Here is a 24639-nt window from a genome sequence, read left to right on the forward strand (position 1 = left end):
GTGTTCTTAACTCCTGAGTCACTGAGGTTTACGTGGTTGAGAAGTTAAGAAAACACACTTAGCGCCAACATGATGTGTAGTGTTGACATCATGAAAGCTGTCAAAGCTGTTCCACTTAAAAAGAAACCTTTTATTCTAATCACGGAATGAGTTAGGGTTCACCAGCCAATTTCCACATGCTTTTAAATATTTAAAAAAACTTCCTAATATCATAACATTGCCCCTTTTCAAAAGGAAATCAGTCAAATAAAATAAAAACACACATGATCATGAACACATTACTGGTAACCAAAGTTGTCTTCATCAAGTATGTTGTGGGACATTAACGTTTGAGCACAAACAGCGGAGGACAGGCAACAAGGCGTTCTCTGACCCCAAGTCCACACATTAAGTGTTTCTAGAACCATCCGAGTGTTCTGTCAGAAGTCCATGCCGTCGTCACTTTCGCACCAATCTGACGGAGCATCTGTGCCGAAGTAACGGTCACCAAAATTACCTTTGGGAACAAACAAGAAAACGATTTAACCTGGTTCGTGTTTTGGTGGGGTTTTCCTACGAGTGCTCACCGATGCCCGGTATGATGTGGAAGTGCTCGTTGACTTCCTTGTCCACAGCGGTGGTGATGATTCTCACTTTAGGGAAGGCGTATGCCACAGAGTGGACGCCCATTTCTGCCATCAGCAATGACAACAGGAAGATCTTGTCCTCCGGCACGTCGTGGTCCTTCAGACGTTAAGACCAAACACACATTTCATGATTCGATATGATACAATTCAAAATGCTTTCTTTCCAGCTTTTTGTTAAGTGTAACATCGTGTTATATCCCAATTTGAGCACTTCTGTCCTTACACCTAGGCTGTGTTTCAATAGGCACACTGCTCTACTCCACTGTTAATTTGTTTGAATAATGATTTCCGTCTTAGTTATCCTCGAAATAAATAAGGCGATAACAAAACAAAACAAATGCACGTTGACTAAGACGATAACAAAATTACCTAACATTTTACTCAACAAATAAAAATGAGACAAAAATGTTGACACAATCATAATCCAATCATATTTATTATTATCTTGTTGATAAGTGGGACAAGTTAGGAATGTATCTAATCAGTTATTTAACAGCATACATATACTAATGAGTTACATAGTTACAAAGGAGAGCCAATCAGATGCTTTTTCTTGTGAGATAAAGAAGTTGGATTTTTCATTGCCAAAAAAATAACAAAAAGATTTAACTATTGCTTGGAGGGCATCAGCATGCAAGTCATTGATCGTGACATCTACACAACGGTAAGTTAAAGCTAATTCTATTGTTTCACTTACCAGCTTTTTTGATTTACATCAGCTGGCCAAGGTTAAAAACCTCCTTTTTCCAGGCAACAGTTTGAGACAGTAATCCATGCCTTTATCACATCTCGGCTGAATTACTGTAATTCTATGTATTTTGGAATTAGTCAGTCCTCCGTCGTACGTCTGCAGCTGGTCCAAAATGCAGCTGCTCGACTTTTAACAAGCACAAGCAAGAGAGAGCACATTACTCCCGTTTTAGCCTCGCTTTACTGGCTGCCTGTGTCTTTTAGAGTCCATTTTAAAATTATTGTATTTGTTTTTAAATCCTTTCATGGTCTTTCCCCACCTTACCTCTCAGAGCTGCTCCACCTCTATGCCCCCACCCGGTCCCTCAGGTCAGCTGATCAGCTGCTCCTGGAGGTACCGAAATCAAAGTGCAAGCTCAGAGGGGACAGGGCCTTTTCTAATGCGGGTCCCAAACTCTGGAACGATCTCCCTCTCCATGTGAGACAGGCCCCTTCTTGAACTATTTAACCTGTTTTAAACTATTTAACTGCCTTTTGTCCAACAAATTGTTATTGTTATTTTACCTCTGTTTTAAATGATATGTTCAAGTCTGTCCTTTGCTTGTACTTCTCTGCTTTTTATAGGTTTACTTGTTTGTGATGTACAGCCCTTTGATTTTCAACTGTGGTTGTTTTAAAGGGCTTTATAAATAAAGTTGGTATGGTACGGTACTTCTTTACAAAATATTCTCAAGTTATTTTTTACGCCTCAGTGAATCATTTATTTAATGGTAAATCTAAAGGCATGACAACTTTGTGGTTGTGGTTCAACGCACTCGTCACATGCGCAGCAAAAAGAGAAAGTTGATGCAGCATTTCTATTTATTACACCCCACATAAGAAATGTGTCCTGCCACATACAGTATGTGTATTTGCTGCTTCCAGTTCACCCGCATTTATAAACAAAATTACAATGAAGGCATGCTTAGTAACTCCATTTCACAACACACATACATTTGTACTTTGCCAAAAGACACAGCATAAAAAAAAAAGTATTTTTTGCTGTGGAGCAAAAATTACTAATTACATCATTCCTGACCATAATATCCTACTATGTTGTCTATAAACTTTAAACAGGCCTTATCTTTTATATTTTATATTTTATTCGACTCAATTTACCGTAATTTTAGCTGACTAAAATGTGATGTAATTCCGCTGACTAAAACTAAATCAATAAAATTGGACAAAAACTATAATACATTTTCCTCAAAAGACTACAACTAAAGATAGATAAAAAGTGCTGTAAAAATTAAGATTGCTCTACTTACACTTCAATATGTAAACTGCATACTTTTTTCTGAGGATACACATTGGACAGTGTACTGATGTCCCAAATAGATTACTGTCTTTGCACACTTACCATTAATGAAGAACACAGTATTTATCGATTTCTTCTTTTCTCCTTTTTAAATGTGTATTGAAACCACTCGAGTTAGTTCCTCCAGGCAAGAAAGTGATGATTGAAGATAGTTAGGGTCAATTGCCACACACTCACCATTTGGGCCTTGAGTGCAATATCTTGGTACTGACTGCATACTGCATTTTGCCGTTCTTCTACTTGGTAACAACTTACACACTCAAAATGCTAAATGTAAGTGTTGATGTGCACTAATCAAAACACAGCCTTAGTCTTTTGAGTGCATAAGTGTGCCTCGATGTTGCATTAAAAACGGTCAAAATGGTGAGTGCGCAGTGATGGACACTTTACACCCTCAATCATTTCTATCTTAGCTACATAGCAATAGGTGCGGGACTACCAAGCCTTTCCAAATTAGTCACAGGTTTGTGTGTCAACTGTGGCGTACTTTCCCCATCATTTGAAGCGGTGGGTAGACAGACGTGAGAAAAAGTAGCAACAAAAAATTTTTTGATCATTGTACAATAGAGAAATGGGGGAGGAAATCAGGCAGACATTTTATCGTGCATTTAATCGTGCAATCCAAATTTTCGCATAATACTTCTATGAGTGGTTGAAAATAACCATCTAAAAAAGGGAAAAGAAAAAAGGAAATGTGCAAATATTAAGCTACCGGTAGTCATTTCTGGTAAGTGCACATTGGCGGCAATCGAGAAACTGTCGAAATGTGTGCACCCAGGAACTAAGTACCCAGTGTATACAGTATACTTATTGAAGTGCACTGACAGAAGAATTCGATTTGAGACACAGCAAAGCTGCCACTCACCAGTAGCACTCTGACAGCCATTAGAGCAGCGGCGCCTGTGGACACGGTGCTGTCCATCAGGATGACATAGTCCTCGCTGATGTCTTTAGGCAGTCGCAGGTAGTGCAGCTACGTAAATGCAACAAAAAACACACAAAGATCCGCATGAAACAACCTGTTTTCTATCTTGAATGAGAATAGCTCATTTGTGGGCTGGCCTACCTCAGGTTCACCCGTGTCGTGGTTGGTCTGGATGAGGATTTTTCCCAGTCGGATGTCTTTGCACACAGCCGTGAGTGCCTGCTCCATGGTCTCTCCAGCTCTTAGGATGGACACGCCAGTGATCTGCAACAATAACTACTCATTGAAGCACTACAAGTCCAGCAAATGTGGAACACAAATATTTATTCCACATTACTAGAAGTGTATGATAGCAGACCATCTCAATGTACCCTCCTAGACATCCCCAAAACAAGTGTATGCAAACTCAAACTCAGACCTGGTGGTCTAAATTGGTACATTACACTTTCAACAATCCTTTGACCAAAGATGACAAATTAATAAACAGATTAAGTAGAAAACCTTTCTAGTCCATGTATACATAGTTTAAAGTTTTTAAATTTAAAGCGATGATTTAAAGATATATTCTTTATAAGATTTTACTGGCAGACAGCACATAGTAAACAGCAAGAAGGAAACAGACATACTCTTTTACCGCTCAGCCACATGCCATCGTAGACACCACCCTGAGGCGTCTCCACAGATACGGGCTGTAGAGTAGAAGACAAGGTAAAAGAAGACAAAGTGAGCCCTGCTGTTACATCCTTAAATTAAGATGGTTTACAACACCATGCTTCACTGGACTTCAGTTGAGTTAGCAGACCTTGAGGGGCAGGAAGGAGAGGGCGTGTTCAATTAGGAGCCTCATTAATCTTTTAGAGTAGAATATGAACTCGTCACGGTTTGTCTCCTTATTCCTAATCAACAACAACAAAGGTGGTAAACATGACATTCAGCACGACTTTAACACTGGGGTTTTTAACGCAACTGACCTGATGATGGTGTGCATGCCGCGCACTTGTGGCGTGCTCTTCAGAACGCTCAGGGTTTCGGGTAAAGGCTGACCCTGGTGGGCCGAGGCCAGAGCCGACCTGCCAGCACCACACAAGCAATATCAGTGAGGATCCAGTTACCGTCAACACACAGCTAACCTGTGCACTGATACATTATATAAACAATATTTTTGTATGCTTGGTTATCAAAATTGTTACTGGCAAATAGTTAAAAATTATCCAGCTATGATTCACTGAATAAACTCGGAAAGTTATTACCACTGGATTGACAAAACTTTGTACAGTAATTAAATGTTTGCAGATTGCATAGCAAAAATTTAAATCAGATTGCTGTCTTTTAGGAATCAACATAGGCTACATATTTTTTTCTGCCACACTTTAAATATTTTTGTGTTTGTCACCAGCAGGTGGCATAGACACTCTTTCCAATGCAATAAGATGGGTCTATTGCATGGTTACCAACTAAGTAGAAAAAAAGAAGGAGATGCGAAACTGCATTAAAACATGCCGACAGTGTTAACAGCCATAACACATGCTGAAACACACACACAGACTTTGTGTTGGTGTCATTATATGTTAGTTAAATAGTAAACAGCACACTATCTGTATTTGGGGCGTAGGGGGGTCAAAATGCACAGCAAACAAAGTGAAAGGGCAACAATGTGCCTCACATGTCCCAGCGCAGCTTCCCCTGAAGGAGGTTCATGACAGGAGGAAGTGAAGATACCATTGGAAGACAGAAGAAGAAGAAATAGTGAATGATGTAGTGAAGGTTTTTCCTCCTCTACATTTAAAGATGGCATTAAGTCCTAAAATTCAACACTTCCCAAACACAAACATCACATGCATTTTTCTCAAGAGGCCTTTTGTGAAATATTAACTAACTAGCCTGGTGGCTCGGTTCATACCTGTCAACATTTGCGTTTAAAAATAAGTGACATTTTTACGGAAAATAGGGGAAGATAATAGGAAAATAATAGGAACCGTACACCTGGTACAACTGTGCTATTTTACTCGTGTGCTTTTATCTCATTTTGAAGGCCTGACTTTAGGGGCTACCTGATGTGTTGTGGAGTGGACCCGAAGCTGTGCTGCAGCAGCAATACGTGATTTGTTTCCCCATGACAGTCACAATAAGGGAAAGTACAGGAATGGGAAGGTGCCCGGAAAGAAGGGCAAAATATGAGCGTTTCCCCAGAGAAAAGGGTAGGATTGACAGAAACAAAATGCAAGGTTTTTACAAATGTATATATTTGCATTATCCTAAGTATAAACAAGGGTAAAAACACCAGACATGTCACTCTATTTCACCACAAAGGTCATTTTAACTTTGAAAGGAGTTTTTACTCGAAAAGGACAGTTTGTGTTAAGTGGAAGTTTGTGTTAAGATGACATTTTTTAATGTGAAAATATTTTGCAGGGTTTCAGCATTAAGAGAGTTTTAGTTTGAAAGATTGTCTAAATACCCTTTACTTTGACAGTAAGTGTTTTAGTAAAAAAAAAGTTGTAAAAACGTTCATACCTCACATTGATCTCACGCTGGAATGATTACACAGCATTTATCCAGGCAAGGCAGGAATGTGGGGAGACGTGCATGTACACAGACACACACACAAGCACACAGTGAGAAACACCAGACGTTAAAGAAAGTTACAACTCTTTTTAAGATTAACCAACATTATCGTGGTTGTGTTTGTGTTTACTAAAGCCACCAGGTGTGTGTGTTTGCTAGAAGAGATTAGCTGACTATTCCTCTATGTACGGTAGTACCTGGACTTCTGCCTGAGCTCACTCGATGGGGTGAGGAAGTGCTTGTTGGAAAAGTAAGTTGCAGTGAGGAAGGTTTAGTTACCTTCTCCAGTTGACTGTGAACGTGCTGAACAATCAAATCCAGTGCCACAAAGTTGTCGCCACCTGTTGAAGGACACAATAGCTGGCTGGAGTATGTATTACAAAGGGACCACAATTTCTTGTACTGTAGACAGAAGTGGACCTCTAGGCACCACGATGTCTGCGAGTGGCACGGTGGGCTCGATGTACTGCTCAAAAGCTGGCTTGACAAACTTGTTGTACTGCTTGATGATGCCGTTGATGTCCCGCCCACGCTGAGAAACGTCCCTCTTCAGCCTGCGTATGAGCCGAATGTCTGAGTCCGTGTCCACAAATACTTTCATGTCCAGCAGCTGGCAAGAGAAGGAATGCAAAGGTGAGCCTATGTCTTTTATTTCCACACATACATGCAGCCCTCTTGAAAAAATAAAGTCACCGTCCATCCTGACACTAAACAGCCACTCAGCAAAAACCAAGCAAAATCAATGTGGACGCATTCCGACGACGAGTGAGAACAACGAGGCGGCGCTAACAAACCTACTGACAAGTGATGAGATGAAAAGGTGTTGGCATGTAATTTAGTGAGTGTTGTCCAGAGAGGTGTAGGCATAACTCAGTGGAACAACGAGCCAAGAGGGTCACTTGTCGTAAATCTCCATAAGCCGCCAACCGAAAGATGGCAAATTGTGAAAGGAACCAGTAAGGAGTCCACTTAGCTTTTCCAAAAACAATGGAAAAGCTAATGGATGTAGTTAGAGTAATCTATAGATTAATTTGTTCGATTGAGTAATTGAATTAAACGCACTCAATGGTAGGGCTGGACAATTAATCGGATTTTGATTTTGATTATAGCTTTCAATGATCATAAAAATATCATAATCGAAAATATGATTAATGGGCCGTGCAACATGCATGCACAATTCTGAGCTTGTGACAATGAAACAGATGAGCTAATAAGTGAAAAAAACACGCTTGCTTGTTTGTGATCACACCATAGTTGATTATTTTTGCGTTAACGTAACCGTGGACAGAATCACAGAATTGACCAATAAAACAGAATTAACTGTTAAACTCCGAATATTAGGGAAATTAACATAACTGTGAGTGAAATGCTGTCGTTGTGAGGAGAAGGAACATTTGTTCAGGAAAATAATTTGTCCGGTGCCGTTCATTCATCCCTGAAAAACTCAACTGCCCGCCCTGAATTTAACAATGTGGAGACGTCCACTTGAAACAGCAACTAAATTATAAAACTTAAGCTTGCAATAATAATCTATACACCCACAGCACATCTCATCTGCTTATGCTGTGGACAACATCATCGATGTAAGATGTATGTACAAACAGGACAGCAGTCGCAACTTGCAAGCGTCCTTATTTTTTAACAGCTTCAAGTCGTCTCTGCACTCATCAAGCTCAGAACAGCACCACAATTCCTCCCCTTTACAAAAAAAGGGTTGTGCACAACATCAGGTCTGACTGCACTAACAAAATAAGGTTTCAAAAAGTACCTTACACAAGCATAATGTACTTAAAGCACTTGTTGATACATTTACACAATTATTATGGTTTGACTTAAAATACTGGTCAAAATTGTCCAAAGATGTATTGCACCAATAAATGTGAGGATTTTTGCATTTAATTAACAAACATTTTATCAATTGTTATTAATGACATAAAAAGCACACACTCTATGGTGGTAAAATAAATGTAAAAAGTAAAAAACGAAATTCCAAAAAATAAAACAGAAAAACTGAATTGTATTGATTTTTTTATATTACTATTGTTATTTTAAATGACTGTTGTTACTATTACTATTATTTTACTTGCTGTAGTTTATTCATTACAAATTTATAGCAATTTTTATTTTAAATTATATTTAAAGTTGAGTTTAGGTGATCATATAAGTACTTATGTTTTCAAATTCACTTCACGGTGGCAGAGGGGTTAGTGCATCTGCCTCACAATACGAAGGTCCTGAGTAGTCTTGGGTTCAATCCCGGGCTCGGGATCTTTCTGTGTGGAGTTTGCATGTTCTCCCCGTGACTGCGTGGGTTCCCTCCGGGTACTCCGGCTTCCTCCCACCTCCAAAGACATGCACCTGGGGATAAGTTGATTGGCAACACTAAATTGGCCCTAGTGTGTGGATGTGAGTGTGAATGTTGTCTGTCTATCTGTGTTGGCCCTGCGATGAGGTGGCGACTTGTCCAGGGTGTACCCCGCCTTCCGCCCGATTGTAGCTGAGATAGGCTCCAGCGCCCCCCGCGACCCCAAAGGGAATAAGCGGTAGAAAATGGATGGATGGATGGATAAGTACTTATGTTTTCAAATTGATCAATAATCATGTTATTAATTGTGATTTAAATACCAATCAAAATATTTGCGAATATTATTTTTGCCATAATTGTCCAGCTCTACTTTATAGCCTCAACACTAGGGGTGTAACGGTACACAAAAATTTCGGTTTGGTACGTACCTCGGTTTAGAGGTCACGGTTCGGTTCATTTTCGGGACAGTAAGAAAACAACAAAATATAAATTTTTTGGTTATTTATTTACCAAATTTGTAAACAATGGCTTTATCCTTTTAACATTGGGAACACTATAATAATTCTGCCCACATTAATCAACATTAAACTGCCTCAAGTTGTTACTCAGATTAAATAAAATGACAAAAATGTTCTTCTACATATAAAAAGTGCAACATTAAACAGTTTCAAGTCAACTCATCATGCTTAATTTATTAAAGCATTTGGGAAGCCTGTAGTTGATTTTTATTATGTAAGTCTTATATATTTATCAACATGTGATAGCAGGGACCCTGCCATTCAAACAAACAATAACAGACAGACAGGGCTTTGCTGCCAGTAACGCACGCACCGCAAAATGAGTTACCTCAAGCCAGGACTGCGAGCGAGCTGAGCTGCAGTTTAAGTTTCTAGAAGGTCAACGGGCTCATAGTGATGTTACTAGTAGCTGACTGGGAGGTGTTTATTATCATTTGGGGAGAGCCTGCTGCCTTATGCTCACCTGCTAAACACCTATCTGCTCGACACTGAAGCATTGACTCCATGCGCTCTGAATACGCACTGCTGATTGGCTGTTACCGCTCTGAATATGCACTGCTGATTGGCTGTTACCGCTTTGTGTGTAACCAATCAGATGGTTGTGTGGGTGGGACAATGCTGGGTGCTGAGACAGAGGCAGAAGAAGCAAAGCAGCTTGTTAAGACTTTAGCTTAGAAACTCGTTCGGTACACCCCCGTACCGAAACGGTTCAATACAAATACACGTACCGTTACACCCCTACTCAACACTCATTCATTCATTCATGTTTGCTCTCTGCAGTCCTGCCAAAAATACAAACAATGCTGTTTTCTAAACAAATTAATCGAAGAATTGTTGCAGCCATACATGTGATGATCCCATGTGAGCGCGACAAGGGAGTGAACAGTATAGACCACAGGTTGCGCTTTGGACATCAACGATGTCAAACACAAGGCCAAGGGCCAAATCTGGACCGCCACAGCGTGGAAATTAGGTGCGTCAATAAAGCACTTTGTCTTTCTTATCAAAATTCAGGGGTGTCCAAACTTCTTCCAAAGAAGGCCACATAATGAAAATTTGCATAATGTGGGGGGCCAGTTTGATACATTTTTGTCTTCAAGGGGACACCACGATTCATCTTTATACACGTGGTGTCCCTCAAGGGTCTATCTTAGGTCCTATTCTTTTTAATATTTACATGATTCCAATCGGCATCAGGAAACACGGAATTCATTTCTACAGTTATGATGATGACACGAAGATGTAAATGTCCATGTCCCCTGATGACACAAAACTAATTGAAACTCTTTTTAAATGCATTTCAGATATTGAATCCTGGATTGCATATAACGTTTTACAACTTAAACAGGACACAACTCTAAGAAATCTCTAAGAAAGAAACACATCTAAACTGCAAGCATTGTCTTGGACTCCATCACTTAGAGAAAAAAAATGTCCCCCGGGCTGTACTTTGGATACCTCTGTGATCGTTCTTTCAATTCTGACAGAAACATTGCATGTACTGCATGCCGTTGCATATCTTTTAACTTTAATATTATCTGATCATGCAACAAACATTTGTTCCTATAATATGCCAAACATTTTGTTTGTTAAATAAATGCTTAAGTATCTGCTTGTGACCCTAACTTATGATTTCAAAGCAAGTTATCCAATAATTTGTACAAAACATTTTAAGCAATTGAATAGGCAATAGTATTTATATATACTGTTACAGGTGGCCCTATGAGGGCTGCCATAACTGAGATGTGGCCCTCAATGACACCCCTGATGCGTGCAACCAAAACATGAGAAACACGACAAGCTAATGTCCCACTAACACCAGTATTTCCCACGTCCCAGTAGTGCACCTCATTAGCATATCATTCAGAGTAGTGTAGTAAAGATGAACACCACCAACACAATCAATCACTGTGGAGACACAAGCCATTATTAACATTGTCGTTGAAAGCTCCCAAGGGAGGCTGCTGTTCCTTATCGCAACGGTCCAGCTTTCTCACATCACACGCGCACACAAAAGCACACTCAAGCAGGATGGTCTGCTTTGAAGGAACTTTCGTCAAAAGGTAGATTTTTTAAGAACCTTGTTTACAAGTTTGATTATTTATGCTAAATGTTTTTATTAAGCAACTTAAAGACATGCATGCAAACTGACCTTTAGTAGTTCCTTGTTAGCAAAGGCCAGGATGCCTTCAAAGATGACCACATTGGCACCGTATACAGTTTTCTGTTAAAAAAAAAGTAGCACAAACAGGCATTTTGTAGGCCAAGACAACCCTACAAGTATACCGCCTAAACCTGGGTCAATAATAAGTCAATTAATCAAATGATGAACGAAAACAAACTCAATAATTTTGCCGGCATCAATAAATTGCCATGTCCGTGTGTTTGTTTTCTTTATATCGAGCAGCTTTCAATCAGGGTGCAAGAGGTTTCACTCTGTGCTTCCCTCTCATGACCTGAACGTGTTTGTTTAATAGCACGTGAGACTGCTAGCTAACAACAGAACTTAGCTAGTCGCAAATCGCCAGTAACAAAACATTGGAGGAAAAAAGATGATTACAAAGCAAAATGTCTCGATGTGGGAAATTAGTTTGGCTTCAAACCAAATGAGCAAAATTTGCCTACTAACACAGGACGAAAGAGCCAGTATGCCAAAACAATAACAAAAAACACCTGACCCAGTCTTTCCAGCTGGGGAAAAAACTGGACTTCAAGATGTTGAACATTTACTGAAGTTACATTTTTGCTAACAGATACTGAGTCCATTTTATTTTTATTGTTTACTTATTTAGGATAATCAAAAGGTACTTAACCTTTCAATTACAATTGTAAAAATACTGATGAAAAAAAAGTTTATTGCATTTTAAAGGGTTACTTGCATTAATATTATATATTATGACTATGTTTACACCGCAGGCCAAAGTGGCCCAAATCAGATTTTTTTTCAGCTGACTGTTCACGCTGCAAGTAAAATCTAATCTTTATCAGACTCCATTGTAAATACACACATGCCCAAATGTGGTCTCGACGTCACTTGCATGTGCAGCTCGACAAAATGTATACAAAGGAAGTTGATCTGTTGCAATGAGCTACCTCTCATGGATGAAGAGCTGACTTGTCACTAACGCTACAAGTAAGTAATTATTCTATTATATATATTTAATTTCATATCTAAATCAGCGTTTCGAAACTTATGGTATCAGTTTTTGATGCCACAGCAGCATAAATCAAAAGTGGCTCAATTAAACAGAACACCAAATTCTGTAAATGAACAAGGAAGTTGTTACTATGCGAGAAAACATGGACACCACAATGTAGCTCACCCAAGGATGTCACATTGTCGTTTACACTGCAGTCACATTTGAAAATATCAGATTCAAATCAGATTCAGACTACATCCTGATATAGCCCAAATGTGATTTGAAGCGCTTTGGAGCATTTACACAGGCAAAAAAAATCAGATCTGTGTCACTTGAGGACAAAAAAAAACTGATTTGGTGCACAGTGTAAACGGGGCCAAATATTAAATTGGTCTCAAAATAATGCGGACAATAATAATATTTATCTGTAATAATTTGTGGGACAACATATCGTAACAACGCCATCCTTTTAGACTGTGGTCAATGTTTGTAAAAGCAACTGGCTGCATCTAAACAAGTAAATATCTTTCTTTAAAGATAACGCAAACCTTTGATTTGGTTTTGCCAACAGCTGTTGCTAATATTTTGAGAACATTATGTAGCCTTTGTGTGTATCGATATTATGCCTTGCAAATTGATATTGCAAAATTTTAAAGATATCAATCCATAATCGATTATTACAGTCAGTAAAATATTTTAAATAGTAGAGTTGTACAAGTACAATAATAATAAGCATATTGGTAAATGAAGTCCTCTCTGACAATGCCAATCAAAAGTAAACATTGTTACCTTAGTAAGTACAATTATATGTGTTTTCCTTAGAATGTGCACCTAATCAAGTGACTATACTGACATTAGACCACTGCTCATTGACAATTTTTTACACGCAATCGTGAGATGTGGATTAAGGTGAATTTACGAACAATAAAGTTTGAGCAGTCAGAGAAAAAATATGCCAAGCGCGCTGCCATCATATTTACAGTCGCTCCATCAGTGTCACGTGAAAGTCAATAAAGAGGACGTCGCTCCATTGATCTGGAACTAGCGCAGAGACAAAGCGAGTGCAGCGGGCGAGTAGGAGCTGTGAATTGTATAGAAACAGATGAATTTTTATCGATTTGGTCATTTCAGTGTCCTCTCCTAAGAGTTGATTTAAGGCGCCTTCAACATGTTCAAGTGCAGCCGCCTGGAGACTGAAGGTGACTTCCTGATGGACCAAAGAAGGCGCACGCTGGCTCTCAGCATTTGCAGCCTCCCCAGCTCAACAAGAAGAAGGGTGCAGAGGGATTTTAATTACAAGCAGCCAGTACAAAAGGCCCTTAAAAGGATTTGTGAGTGGCGACAGGCCATTTCCCATGTGGCTTTGCGCCTTTCAGCCATGAAATTACATTGGAAAGAAATAGGGAACAGTCGTTGCTGCTGAATGGATTCTCAGAATGAGGGTGTTAGTAGATAAGCTTAAATAATTATCACATTAACTGCGATCACATCAATGCATCTGCTTTTAATTATGTCAATGAAAGCAATATATACACACAAACTAGATGACAAGCAGGGATATCAAATCAATGACAATATTGACTTTTCTTTACCCATATAAGTCTATTTAAAAAAACCAAGCTGCCCGCCATTTTTTAATGTTCATATGTTTCTACATCTCCTTAATTTCACAGTGAACATCTAGCAAATTTAGAAAATTGTATTCTTATCACCTACCCATTCCTTGCGTCTGCAGTGCGTCGTGAAGTCGTACACAGGAACTTTAATGCTTTTTCCTTTCTTCAGCTTTCGGAGGATGCTGACAAGCAGCTCAAAGTCGAAGGCGTCAGGGTGGTCAAAGTTGTACTCGTTCCTCGCCGCCAGCTCCTGCGCATCTTTATTCAGCACCTTGTCCGCACACAAACAACTTGCGGTCATTTATGACATGGCATTTAGCCACCAATGTAAGAAGTACATTTTAAAACTAACCTAAATTTGGCAATATAGTACATGTTTTCTAATTTGAACTCATACAGTGTAATTTAAGCAGCACCATTTTTGGAACAGAGTATTTACTAATAAAGAAAAGAAATGAATATGGAACTTCTGTGAAAAACAAACATCAATCTGTAGTGTTACCTTGTAAAAGGAGTCCATGGAGAGAAGAACCACCCAAGGAACATCAAGCGCCTCAATTATTTTATTGGCTACTGTTGTTTTTCCAGAAGCACTTCCTCCACAAAGACCTGCAGAAAACCCCACATTGACTTAAATTGAACACCACCATGGTTATTTAAGCATTGAAATTTTGTTTAAAGAAACGTAACAGTTTTTAGAACGAGGAGAGTAGACAGGAAAATGTATGTGTCAACATACTCTTACCGTAATGATTATTGTCATCACTAATGAGATCATTAAATGGGGAAATGAAGGATTAAGTGATTGGAACACAAGTGGTCCAGTTGTACATGTTCCAGTTTGGCGATGCAACAAACGTTTAACTGCAGTCAAATAAATAAAATAAAAACAATGGTGATGTAAATAAAAAGCAAGGGGCTACGGGTGATCGAGCACCGAGGCCATCCATTAGAGCAACATTCCCAAGAAGTGTGCCAGCAGACTGTGACGAAAATGTATTTTGCTGTCTGCAGATGTGCACGTGCAGGAGCATCAACGGACCAGTGAGCTCCCTCTGCAGTGTGCACAAACACCACCCTCAGTTAAGCACTGGAAGCTTCAGGAGGCAAACTGCTGACATGGGAGAACATCGCAGTTCAAATTTTAATTGTGAATACAATAATAAAGTCTATATTGATCAACCATCCGTGATAGCGCACCTAAGACTGTGTATTTTTCCTGAGAGGGTGGTCTATTTGTCTTAAGTGGATAAAGCACAAGGCAACATCGTCCATTACATGATTTGAAGCCAGCATGTGATGTTTGTATAATTACAATAAACCTGTACAAAATGTCCTTACATTACACCTTTCTGCCCTGTTTATTTTTATTAGTTTTTTTGTGAATTTTATTTTTAGAATGGGCTGCGGGCCAATACAAAATAAGTGGCGCATTGCAAATCACAAAAACATAAAAAATAATATTTCTAGAGGATTTAAATAATTACTTTTTTGGTAAAGTCAAATTTTAGGAATATTTTCTTTGTCGAATTTCAATTTCCCTGTGTTTAAGGCCATCTAAATAAAAATATATATATTTTACAGTTTGTTTTATCATGCATTTATCATCTTTTTTGGTGACACAACCGTCACTGATTAAGTAGAATGTCCTTAATAATAAATGTTAACAGTAAAACATTATTCACGATAAAAAGGGATTTTGTGCTTGATCAAGCTGTGTATTTACTGTAGGCCATTCGCATTACACGTGGCTGACCTCTTGCTGATGAACACAGTCAAATGTGTGCCTGAGGACCAGTCTCAGCAGCTAGCAAATGAAGCGCAAACGTGCATCTGTGTGCAAACATCAGCACGCGTGTACTGTGCTTTAAACACATGGGACCAGCTTTAGGGGGAACACAAGGAGGACATTATCATCATCTCTACTGGGTTGCATTATAATTTCCCACACGGTTTCTAATAATTAAATCTAATAACCCTTGCAGAACAGAGACTACATTTTTTTTTTAAATGATCTGGTTTTCTTACCGATGACAAAGGCCTCTTTGAAGGTGGTCCCAGTGACGTTGTACCAGGGGGGCCTGCCGGCTGTGTAAATGGTCCTTTTATTTGTCCTCAGTAGTGGGGGCTCGGTTTTGGATTGGCTGGTGGTCCGTTTTTGTGGTGACAAGGATGGGGTCAAAGGGCAGCGAGTGATGCAGTTGGGTAGGCAGTCCAGGGAATCTTCTCCACTCCCGCTGAAGGTAAGAGAAAAACTTATGCTGGCAATTTCAGCTTTAATAATAAGCAATTTGTGTTTTCTTGTTGCCATCAGAGATGCCTGATGTGCTCACAGTCGGCCCCATGCTGCTCCTTTTAGGGCAATTTTGTCATTGGGGGGGGAACTACAGGGTCCACAAAGTTTTAATTAAAAATACATTATTATTATAAAATGTATGAATTTATGAATAAATTGCATATTAAAACATTGTGGGACCTACAGACAACCCCCACTGTCCTGTAGAAGTGATAAGGAATCCACTCACTTTAGGATCCCCACCACAACACCTCCACAGTGGACATGCTCTGCTGTCTGTGTGCTTGAGGGGGAGGGTTGTGGGAAAGGCCAACAATCCCCAGGAAATCACACGGATGCCCAATGGAGGCAGCTAACATGAAGGGCCGACGTCGCATGAGTAAGGCTGTCATCATGTGGCAGGAGCAGATTTTAGTGCCAACAAAGCAAGAAGAAGGAGCCACTTTTCAAAATGCACTCGCTTTACCCTAATTTACTGTTACATTGGATGGGGCGGCGTGGCTCGATTGGTCGAGCGGCCGTGGTTCCAGGTTGTATCCCTGCTTCCGCATCCTAGTCACTGCCACTGTGTCCTTGGGCAGGACACTTTACCCACCTTTTCCAGTGCCACCCACACTAGTTTAAATGAAGCCTAATTATCTAGATCAGAGGTCCCCAAACTTTTTGACTCGGAGGCCGCATTGGGTTAAAAAAATTGGGGAAGGCTGTGTATATATATATACATACAGGTAAAAGCCAGTAAATTAGAATATTTTGAAAAACTTGATTTATTTCAGTAATTGCATTCAAAAGGTGTAACTTGTACATTATATTTATTCATTGCACAGACTGATGCATTCAAATGTTTATTTCATTTAATTTTGATGATTTGAAGTGGCAACAAATGAAAATCCAAAATTCCGTGTGTCACAAAATTAGAATATTACTTAAGGCTAATACAAAAAAGGGATTTTTAGAAATGTTGGCCAACTGAAAAGTATGAAAATGAAAAATATGAGCATGTACAATACTCAATACTTGGTTGGAGCTCCTTTTGCCTCAATTACTGCGTTAATGCGGCGTGGCATGGAGTCGATGAGTTTCTGGCACTGCTCAGGTGTTATGAGAGCCCAGGTTGCTCTGATAGTGGCCTTCAACTCTTCTGCGTTTTTGGGTCTGGCATTCTGCATCTTCCTTTTCACAATACCCCACAGATTTTCTATGGGGCTAAGGTCAGGGGAGTTGGCGGGCCAATTTAGAACAGAAATTCCATGGTCCGTAAACCAGGCACGGGTAGATTTTGCGCTGTGTGCAGGCGCCAAGTCCTGTTGGAACTTGAAATCTCCATCTCGATAGAGCAGGTCAGCAGCAGGAAGCATGAAGTGCTCTAAAACTTGCTGGTAGACGACTGCGTTGACCCTGGATCTCAGGAAACAGAGTGGACCGACACCAGCAGATGACATGGCACCCCAAACCATCACTGATGGTGGAAACTTTACACTAGACTTCAGGCAACGTGGATCCTGTGCCTCTCCTGTCTTCCTCCAGACTCTGGGACCTCGATTTCCAAAGGAAATGCAAAATTTGCATGGTTGGGTGATGGTTTGGGGTGCCATGTCATCTGCTGGTGTCGGTCCACTCTGTTTCCTGAGATCCAGGGTCAACGCAGTCGTCTACCAGCAAGTTTTAGAGCACTTCATGCTTCCTGCTGCTGACCTGCTCTATGGAGATGGAGATTTCAAGTTCCAACAGGACTTGGCGCCTGCACACAGCGCAAAATCTACCCGTGCCTGGTTTACGGACCATGGTATTTCTGTTCTAAATTGGCCCGCCAACTCCCCTGACCTTAGCCCCATAGAAAATCTGTGGGGTATTGTGAAAAGGAAGATGCAGAATGCCAGACCCAAAAACGCAGAAGAGTTGAAGGCCACTATCAGAGCAACCTGGGCTCTCATAACACCTGAGCAGTGCCAGAAACTCATCGACTCCATGCCACGCCGCATTAACGCAGTAATTGAGGCAAAAGGAGCTCCAACCAAGTATTGAGTATTGTACATGCTCATATTTTTCATTTTCATACTTTTCAGTTGGCCAACATTTCTAAAAATCCCTTTTTTGTATTAGCCTTAAGTAATATTCTAATTTTGTGACACACGGAATTTTGGATTTTCATTTGTTGCCACTTCAAATCATCAAAATTAAATGAAATAAACATTTGAATGCATCAGTCTGTGTGCAATGAATAAATATAATGTACAAGTTACACCTTTTGAATGCAATTACTGAAATAAATCAAGTTTTTCAAAATATTCTAATTTACTGGCTTTTACCTGTATGTATATGTATATATATATATATATATATATATATATATATATATATATATATTAGAGATGCGCGGTTTGCGGACACAACTGCGGAGTCCGCGGATAAACCGCGGGTCGGGCGGGTAAAAATAGATTTTAAATAGATGCGATATGAAGAACACTAACAAAGGACCCAGATTTCCCTCGCCCGGACGCGGGTCACCGGGGCCCCCCTCTGGAGCCAGGCCCGGAGGTGGGGCACGATGGCGAGCGCCTGGTGGCCGGGCCTGTTCCCATGGGGCCCGGCCGGGCACAGCCAGAAAAGGCAACGTGGGTCCCCTCTCCAATGGGCTCACCACCCATACCAGGGGCCATAGAGGTCGGGTGCAGTGTGAGCTGGGCGGCAGCCGAGGGCAGGGCACTTGGCGGTCCGATCCTCGGCTACATAAGCTGGCTCTTGGGACGTGGAACGTCACCTCGCTGGGGGGGAAGGAGCCTGAGCTAGTGCGTGAGGTGGAGAAGTTCCGGCTAGATATAGTCGGACTCACTTCGACGCACAGCAAGGGCTCTGGAACCACTTCTCTTGAGAGGGGCTGGACTCTCTTCCACTCTGGCGTTGCCGGCAGTGAGAGGCGACGGGCTGGGGTGGCAATTCTTGTTGCCCCTCGGCTCAAAGCCTGCACGTTGGAGTTCAACCCGGTGGACGAGAGGGTAGCTTCCCTCCGCCTTCGGGTGGGGGGACGGGTGCTGACTGTTGTTTGCGTTTACGCGCCAAACGGCAGCTCAGAGTACCCACCCTTTTTGGATTCACTCGAGGGAGTACTGGAGAGTGCTCCCCCGGGTGATTCCCTCGTTCTACTGGGGGACTTCAACGCTCATGTTGGTAGCGACAGTGAAACCTGGAGAGGTGTGATTGGGAAGAATGGCCGCCCGGATCTGAACCCGAGTGGTGTTCTGTTATTGGACTTTTGTGCTCGTCACAGATTGTCGATAACAAACACCATGTTCAAACATAAGGGTGTCCATATGTGCACTTGGCACCAGGACACCCTAGGCCGCAGTTCCATGATCGACTTTGTAGTTGTGTCATCGGATTTGCGGTCTCATGTTTTGGACACTCGGGTGAAGAGAGGGGCGGAGCTTTCTACCGATCACCACCTGGTGGTGAGTTGGCTGCAATGGTGGGGGAGGATGCCGGACAGACCTGGCAGGCCCAAACGCATTGTGACGGTTTGCTGGGAACGCCTGGCAGAGTCTCCTGTCAGAAAGAGTTTCAATTCCCACCTCCGGAAGAACTTTGAAAATGTCACGAGGGAGGCGCTGGACATTGAGTCCGAGTGGACGATGTTCCGTGCCTCTGTTGTCGAGGCGGCCGATTGGAGCTGTGGCCGCAAGGTGGTTGGTGTCTGTCGTGGCGGTAATCCTAGAACCCGTTGGTGGACGCCGGCGGTGAGGGATGCCGTCAGGCTGAAGAAGGAGTCCTATCGGGTTCTTTTGGCTCATGGGACTCCTGAGGCAGCAGACAGGTACCGACAGGCCAAGCGGTGTGCGGCTTCAGCGGTCGCGGAGGCAAAAACTCGGACATGGTAGGAGTTCGGGGAGGCCATGGAAAAAGACTTCCGGACGGCTTCGAAGCAATTCTGGACCACCATCCGCCGCCTCAGGAAGGGGAAGCAGTGCAGTGTCAACACCGTGTATGGTGGGGATGGTGCTCTGCTGACCTCGACTGCGGATGTTGTGGATCGGTGGAGAGAATACTTCAAAGACCTCTTCAATCCTACCAGCACGTCTTCCTATGAGGAAGCAGGGCCTGGGGAATCTGTGGTGGGCTCTCCTATTTCTGGGGCTGAGGTTGCCGAGGTAGTTAAAAAGCTCCTCAGTGGCAAGGCCCCGGAGGTGGATGAGACCCGCCCGGAGTTCCTTAAGGCTCTGGATGTTGTGGGGCTGTCTTGGTTGACAAGACTCTGCAACATCGCGTGGACATCGGGGGCGGTACCTCTGGATTGGCAGACCGGGGTGGTGGTTCCTCTTTTTAAGAAGGGAAACCGGAGGGTGTGTTCCAACTATCGTGGGATCACACTCCTCAGCCTTCCCGGTAAGGTCTATTCAGGTGTACTGGAGAGGAGGCTACGCCGGATAGTCGAACCTCGGATTCAGGAGGAACAGTGTGGTTTTTGTCCTGGTCGTGGAACTGTGGACCAGCTCTATACTCTTGGCAGGGTCCTTGAGGGTGCATGGGAGTTTGCCCAACCAGTCTACATGTGCTTTGTGGACTTGGAGAAGGCATTCGACCGTGTACCCCGGGAAGTCCTGTGGGGAGTGCTCAGAGAGTATGGGGTAACGGACTGTCTTATTGTGGCAGTTCGCTCCCTGTATAATCAGTGTCAGAGCTTGGTCCGCATTGCCGGCAGTAAGTCGGACACGTTTCCAGTGAGGGTTGGACTCCGCCAAGGCTGCCCTTTGTCACCGATTCTGTTCATAACCTTTATGGACAGAATTTCTAGGCGCAGTCAGGGCGTTGAGGGTATCTGGTTTGGTGGCTGCAGGATTAGGTCTCTGCTATTTGCAGATGATGTGGTCCTGATGGCTTCCTCCGGCCAAGATCTTCAGCTCTCACTGGATCGGTTCGCAGCCGAGTGTGAAGCGACTGGGATGGGAATCAGCACCTCCAAGTCCGAGTCCATGGTTCTCTCCCGGAAAAGGGTGGAGTGCCATCTCCGGGTTGGGGAGGAGATCTTGCCCCAAGTGGAGGAGTTCAAGTACTTCGGAGTCTTGTTCACGAGTGGGGGAAGAGTGGATCGTGAGATCGACAGGCGGATCGGTGCGGCGTCTTCAGTAATGCGGACGCTGTATCGATCCGTTGTGGTGAAGAAGGAGCTGAGCCGGAAGGCAAAGCTCTCGATTTACCGGTCGATCTACGTTCCCATCCTCACCTATGGTCATGAGCTTTGGGTCATGACCGAAAGGACAAGATCACGGGTACAAGCGGCCGAAATGAGTTTCCTCCGCCGAGTGGCGGGGCTCTCCCTTAGAGATAGGGTGAGAAGCTCTGTCATTCGGGAGGAGCTCAAAGTAAAGCCGCTGCTCCTCCACATCGAGAGGAGCCAGATGAGGTGGTTCGGGCATCTGGTCAGGATGCCACCCGAACGCCTCCCTAGGAAGGTGTTTCGGGCGCGTCCGACCGGTAGGAGGCCACGGGGAAGACCCAGGACACGCTGGGAAGACTATCTTGAGCGTTGAGCGAATACGGCATCCAACATGTTGGATGCGAATACGGCATCCAACATGGCCGGCTCCGTCTCGTCGAAGTCGTCATTAATGGAGTCAGTGTCGTTGCCGTTTATTAGTTCAGTGACAATTCCTGCCTTCCTGAAAGCTCGGACCACAGATGAGACTGAATCAGCCCAGGCATTTACGATCCACTGGCAGATAGTGGCGTATGTCGTCTGGCGCTGTCTCCCTGTCTTGGTGAACGTCACGTGTGTTCGCCTTCTGTCATCCACTGTTCCCACGCAGTTAGCAGTCTAGCTTCGAATGCCCTGTTGACACCAATATCTAGCGGCTGGAGGTCTTTTGTCAATCCACCCGGAATGACGGCAAGTATTGAATTAAGCGCGTAAGCGTGTCTCTTAATGTGATGTTATGAGCTAGCAAATATAACAACTACACTACCCAGCATGCAACGATAGTGACGAGCATGCACGGTAGCCCTGAGAAGCGTTGTTGTATGCTGGCAGTTAGAATGTGGTTATGAGCACGCTGTGAGTAAACGTTGAGAACTCAGTTAACACGCCTCGTCTGCATTATTTATAATTAGACAGACAACACACTTAATAGGAGCCATTTTGGGGTCTTTACATAAACACACAAATGGAAATGAAACGTCACATATCCCAGCATGCACCGCGCGCTTCTTCTTCTTCTACGGGGAAAAAAGATGGCGGCTGTTTACCGTAGTTGCGAGACCGAAACTTTATGAAAATTAATATTAATATTAACCCATATATAAGGCGCACCGGATTATAAGGCGCACTTGTCAGCTTTTGAGAAAATTTGTGGTTTTTAGGTGCGCCTTATAGTGCGGAAAATACGGTAACAACGGGCGGGCGTCGGGCGGGTGTGGTTTTGATAAAATGTTGGTTCGGGTGGATGGCGGATGGATGACGACTTTTGTGATGCGGTTGCGGATGAAATAATTGCCTATCCGCGCATCTCTAATATATATATATATATATATATTCTGAGCGCGATATCCCGTTATCAATGGGAAAATGCATTTTTTAGACAATATGATTTGCCTGAGCAGCTAGGAGACACAGAGGAAAAGCGGTAGGAAATGGATTAGAAAGGACAGATTTAAAAATTACAATAAAAAAAAATAAAAATACAACTTTCTTTTTTTTTTACTTGAGTGTGAATGTTGTCTATCTGTGTTGGCCCTGCGATGAGGTGGCGACTTGTCCAGGGTGTACCCCGCCTTCCACCCGAATGCAGCTGAGATAGACTCCAGCACCCTCCGCGACTCCGAAAGGGACAAGCGTTAGAAAATTTGATGGATGGGACTTCCCGCGGGCCGAGTTTTGGACGCTGGCGGGCCGGATCTAGCCCGCGGACCGTAGTCTGGGGACCACTGATCTAGATAATGGGTTTCACTATGTAAAGCGCTTTAGGTATATAAAGAAAAGCACGATATAAATATATTTCACTTCACTTAATTTGCCAAAGACATGCTAAAGATTATAATAACGATTTTAGCACCCCCCGTCCCCGAAAGGGACACGCGGTAGAAATGAATGGATGGATATGGCTTCAACTACTTCAAAGCAACAAAGACGTATGTTGCGATCTGACAACTGGTGCACAATACAATACTTACTCTTTAGGCTAGGGCCGATAACACATTTTGTTGAACCAACACAATTATTGCCAATAAACAATATTTTGAGACCAAATTAACCACTGATGTAATAAGAATATTACATATTAGAATTCATTACAAGAACAAAAAAGGGATTGTGAATGAAGAATATTCAAAAAAGTGCAGTTTCCCTATCCAGTTCACACTTATGTGTACCATAGAAGCATCATCGCCAAATAAAAGGTTAAACTGAATGCTTTACCCTGAGAAGAAATAACGTCATAGTGCGTGTCAAAGTTACTATCTTTTAAAAAGTTAGTGTGATTTCAAAGCAGCAATTTTCTTTGTGTCTTTTCTGCTGCTGGCAACGTTCCGGTAGTTAGCCAGCTAGCAGCATTAGCTTGCTAGCTACCGTTGCCTGTCTCTACTACGTGTTGGCGCCACAACGCAAGAAGAACCCGTACAACAAACGTTCCTGGCATGTCGTCTTTACCTGTCGGACCGCGACATGGCTCTGTCTGACTCCCTACCACTGTCGGCCGGCGGCTCATCTTGGTCAGCAGAGCTCGATGTGCTCATATCTACCGGGTAATGGCGCGGCTGAGAACCCAAACACTGATGACGTCATGACGTAAAGCTGGAGCGGCGTCGTGTTCGGTGAACATTTTCACTAAAAACCTTGTCTTATGCGCATGCTGCAGGAAAGTGTCATGTGACATCTTGCCTGAACTGGTACAAAATGAAGGCCTGTTAACATTACTATGGAACGTTCAAAAGAATTGGACAAATTTAATGCAAATTAAATCACCTTATTATTAGAAAATACATTTTACAACGATTGCATTATATACATGTATGCAGAATCTTTCTAAACATAGCATACAGAAATCATCACATCTACTCAATTACATTGAGGAAAACAGATTACCATTAATATTATTACATTTCACAATGTTTGGTATTGAGTAGATATTAATTATATTAAACCCGTAATAGTTTGTCATTAAATATGAGCAGATTTGAATAGAAAACAGTACAGAATTAACGATAATCTAAACAAAATAACTGAGTTGATTTGAAAAACTAAACTCCCTAATGTGTAAATAGCACTCATAAAAAATGATTTAATTCCACATATCAATGACATATAATTGAGTAATAATCATCCACAAAAATATATGCATTGATTAGAATTTAATCAATGCATTTATCCATCCATTTTCTATCGCTTGTCCCTTAATTAAATCTAAATATTATTTTTTCTTATAGGAATACAAGACAGATATGGCCCAGAAAGTACAGAACTCAAAAAATACTCAAATAAGACTTTTATTAACAATTACCGGTAACATTTAATACTGTGAAGTAACCACAATTGACTTACAAACATAGCTCTGTAAAAGCTGGACATTGTAGCACATGTACATTGCAACGCCATCTTAGAAGTTTGGTCACGCA

At 42.1% G+C, this 24639-nt stretch overlaps 1 protein-coding gene across 3 annotated transcripts; it reads right to left on the reverse strand.

Moving 5' to 3' along the window:
- Positions 1-109: 109 nt before the first annotated feature.
- Positions 110-23843, reverse strand: LOC133576392 (uridine-cytidine kinase-like 1). Of its 3 annotated transcripts, none has more exons than XM_061929575.2 (15): positions 23675-23843; positions 15771-15979; positions 14245-14351; positions 13843-14013; positions 11139-11210; positions 6584-6773; positions 6443-6504; positions 6113-6129; positions 4570-4668; positions 4401-4494; positions 4225-4287; positions 3740-3862; positions 3539-3646; positions 567-723; positions 110-496 (listed from the first exon to the last, which is right to left on the reverse strand). In XM_061929575.2, exons 1-15 carry the CDS (start codon positions 23758-23760, stop codon positions 420-422), a joined length of 1635 nt encoding a protein of 544 aa, XP_061785559.1. In that variant the 5' UTR covers positions 23761-23843; the 3' UTR covers positions 110-419. The 3 variants fall into 3 exon arrangements, with proteins under 3 accessions (XP_061785559.1, XP_061785561.1, XP_061785560.1); XM_061929577.2 differs by lacking the exon at positions 23675-23843 and adding an exon at positions 23200-23376; XM_061929576.2 differs by lacking the exon at positions 15771-15979 and having other exon boundaries at positions 23675-23825.
- Positions 23844-24639: the final 796 nt, after the last annotated feature.

This window comes from Nerophis lumbriciformis, linkage group LG34 (genome assembly GCF_033978685.3).
Source record: "Nerophis lumbriciformis linkage group LG34, RoL_Nlum_v2.1, whole genome shotgun sequence".
In the NCBI taxonomy this organism is placed as follows: Eukaryota; Metazoa; Chordata; class Actinopteri; order Syngnathiformes; family Syngnathidae; genus Nerophis; species Nerophis lumbriciformis.